Source organism: Kryptolebias marmoratus, linkage group LG9 (assembly GCF_001649575.2).
Source record: "Kryptolebias marmoratus isolate JLee-2015 linkage group LG9, ASM164957v2, whole genome shotgun sequence".
NCBI classification, from domain to species: domain Eukaryota; kingdom Metazoa; phylum Chordata; class Actinopteri; order Cyprinodontiformes; family Rivulidae; genus Kryptolebias; species Kryptolebias marmoratus.
Window position 1 is genome coordinate 20,444,423 of NC_051438.1, and position 3,381 is coordinate 20,447,803.

At 42.3% G+C, this 3,381-nt stretch overlaps 1 protein-coding gene and 1 long non-coding RNA gene across 2 annotated transcripts in view; one reads left to right on the forward strand and one right to left on the reverse strand.

Annotated features, from left to right (window-relative positions):
* LOC112450278 overlaps window positions 1–1,369 on the forward strand; it is a 13,671-nt gene extending 12,302 nt beyond the window's left edge. Inside the window, exon 2 of the long non-coding RNA XR_003038834.2 lies at window positions 1,149–1,369. This is a non-coding gene — a long non-coding RNA (uncharacterized LOC112450278). The remainder of the gene's footprint in view (window positions 1–1,148) is intronic.
* slc25a43 (solute carrier family 25 member 43) overlaps window positions 1–2,918 on the reverse strand; it is a 28,015-nt gene extending 25,097 nt beyond the window's left edge. Inside the window, exon 1 of the mRNA XM_017408374.3 lies at window positions 2,647–2,918. Within this exon, the coding sequence (XP_017263863.1) occupies window positions 2,647–2,918 (272 nt within the window). The remainder of the gene's footprint in view (window positions 1–2,646) is intronic.
* Window positions 2,919–3,381: the final 463 nt, after the last annotated feature.

Below are 3,381 nucleotides of genomic sequence, written 5' to 3' on the forward strand. Positions count from 1 at the left end.
TTTTTTTTTTTTTTTTTTTTTTTTTTTTTGCACAGGAGTGTAAAAACCTGACATATGACTTTTAGCACACAGTCTGTTCGTTAACAAGGGTCGCCGATGCTCTGCGAAAGCTGGTTTTTGCCCGTCATAACGCTAACATCTCTCTCCCGCCTTTTCTCTCCGCAGAGATGTAGAGCGGCCGCTTTCAAATGGTCGGAGCAGAATGTCATACGGGGTCGCATGCTGGGTAAGAACACTGATCCACCGAAACACCCGGGTGCAAAAACAGGGGGGGGGATGTGGTCATCCACAGTTTGGTGACGTGGGGCGCTTTCCAAACCTTTTGCCTGGAGTAACCCCTGCATTAAACAGAGGCAAATTTCTGCTATCATTGCCCAATCTTCCATCCATTCCCGCGTTTATCTGGGCAAGAGTCAGTAAATTACACCGCCTAACTCTAATCTCAAAGATTTAGTGTTTGCAAGTATGTTTTATTTATTTATCCGGACTCTTCAGACCCTGACAATCACTGTGCTAAGATAAGGTCCTGTCGGGAAAATAAATAAATAAATAAGCAGCAGTTTCTGAAGTTTGCCAACCGAGACGTGATTATAAAAACACAGCTTGCTGACACAGATACCACAATAACCAGGAGTGAAACCCCCTCATATCTGTTGCGGTGGTCTGTTTAAATCCACAAAGTTTCACTTAAATGCGCCACAAAGATGACTTCTAGCTAGGAGTCGCCATCGTGGCACACCCTTCAGCACCGAAACTTTGTTTCCCTAAAGGCCCAGCATTCCTCAAAGGCTTGCATGTCGCCCCCGACAGCTGCAGATGTTCATCCATTGATTAAGAGTTTCATTGAAATCCAACCTCTGGTTTATATTTTGCTAACGGAAACATAAGCGAACATATGACCAACCCGCCTTTCACCTTTTTAGACTAAAGTGAAACTGGAAAACTAAAGACCAAATGTAAACAAATTCATTATTAATTCAGTTATTTTCTATCTAGCAGAGCTTTTAGCTTGGTTAGATGTGTCACAGTGTATTTAAATTTAAACAAAAGTCACATCAATGATGCTATATTATTTTGCACAACTTGTAAAGCATTTAAGCAGCTACTAACACAATAAAAGACTAACACTTGTGACGGTGCGGCGAGAGGTTGGAGAAGGAGTTAGCAGCGGCCGTTAGCCACTCTAACCCAAAACAGCAGGACGCACTTTTGAAGTATTCCACACTTTCGATTTATTTAACTTCGTCCACGTAAAGCCAGATCTCCACGGTACTAAGCATTATATTTCCATACATGAGAAAAGTAACGTTAGTTTACCGCTCTGCACCTCATCATCACCTATCTTCTCTTCTACAACAAAACGGAAAAACTAGTTCTTCTTCTGTACAATAGTACAACAAAAGGGAGTAGGCGCCCCCTTGTGGTGATACCTACTCATCTCTAGGAACCAAACAGCATAATGACTGTTACAACATGCAAACATGTTTCCTGGAACACCTTGTACTCTACCCAGAAAGGACGAGGCGGTGTATATATAGATACATAAGTACACATACACACATATAGTCCTCCATGAGTAATTATAAACACACACATGCACGTGTTTAAAGCATGACCATCACAAACACTAGTGGTATTATTCTGTGCTGTTCTCTTTGCTTCCTGTATGTTTTGCAGTCATGCTGTTTCCTCTCTGATTTGTTTTGTACTCTAGTAACCTCACACATGGATCCGTGTGCCCTCAATTCGGTCTCACAGGCAGAATTCCCCTTCATAATGAGTTCTCCCAGCTTCTAAAACAAAGGACTCTTGCTCCAAACAAGTTAAATTGGTCCACAGTGAGCATGTTACAGCTGACAAGTACTATTATTTACATATAGTTTGTTAAAAACCTTCTAGTGAATAATAATGTGCTTCCCAAAAAAGATAAAATCGGCCATTTGAATTATAAACTTTTAGTCAAACAGTTAGCTGTTATTGCATTTTGCTGTTAATGATTTGCTGACAGTTCATCAGTTGATTGACTAGCTTTGATACTGATTAGTAGCACTGTTTTAAATTTTAACAATTTGTTTCCTTCTGCTCAGTTAATTAACTGCTCCAGCTCTAATGAAACTGGAAAAGTTGTTAAAAGATAGTACTTTTAAAAGACAAGTTATACCTCTAAATCAAGTGTGTTAAAATAAGGTATTTAGGTTTAAAATAAACTGTTTATAACTGCTTTAAACACAGCTTTTCCGCTCCTGGCCACCGCCTTCGGTTACTCAGACTACCTGTCAGACAAATATCAGGGCACGATTAACCCGTGCTGCTTAAAAAATCGACTGAGGAAATCCGGCCTTCTGATTGGTCGAGAGCAAGAAGGACCGTATCGTTCGTTAAACCCGGAAGTACAGTGTTTAACTGTTAAAAAGTACGCAAACAGTTTAAACAACCTTTTTATTACCTAACAAGTCAGAGAAAAGACAGTTAATGCAACTATCCCTTCATTTTAACACAAGTTTACTTGTTTCACTCGCTGGTGTCAGCACGAACTCAACTTTATCAAGCTAAATTTAAAAAAAATATATAATAAAATGAGGGTAAACAAACACACGAGCGGCTTTGACGTGAGACAAACCGACCTGACAGCCAGGTCTGCCTTACTTTTTGTACGCTGTGAGATGAACCGCGTTGTACGGAAACAAACGAAGGCACGAAGCCAGGTTTCCTTTCCAGAACCCTCGGAGTCCCTCGGTTCGGCAGATGACGACGAAACTTTGCCAGAAGCCGCCCTTGCAGTGAAAAGTCCCCACCTGGCTTTTGATCTTCACCACCTCCAGAGGGGACGTGGCGGTTTTGCTGAAGAAGCCCGAGAAGCCGACGCATACGAAGCCTTGGGAGCCGGTCAGCCGGTTGTCGGTTCTCACCGAGGCCATCGCTGGTCTTTCGGCCTGAACCCTGAACCCCGAGACGGGCTCGCTGGTCTCCGAGGGACAGGGGGACAGATCCGAGAGGACAGGTCCGACATGTAAATATGGACAGCCTGTCTCCTGTCCCCACCGGTGGCGTTATGTGACAACAAACTCCCGTCCCTTAGATTAGTCAGCGCCATGGGAGAGGTATGAACACCTGAGCTCCGCCAGGGGGCGGTCTTTGACCTCATTTAAGTTCCTATTTATAGCTCCTCGTGAATTTAATCGATATAACGTTAATATCTCACGAACCAGTGGACAGATTTCAATGAAACTCTCAGACAGAAATCACTGTTTTTGCATCTATAACTGATTGAACTTTGGAGTCAGCCTGATTCAAGATGGCCGCCACAGCCAACTAACTCTATAAACACTAAAATGTCTGTAATTCAGTCAAATTTACAGATATTGATCTAAAATTTAGAGT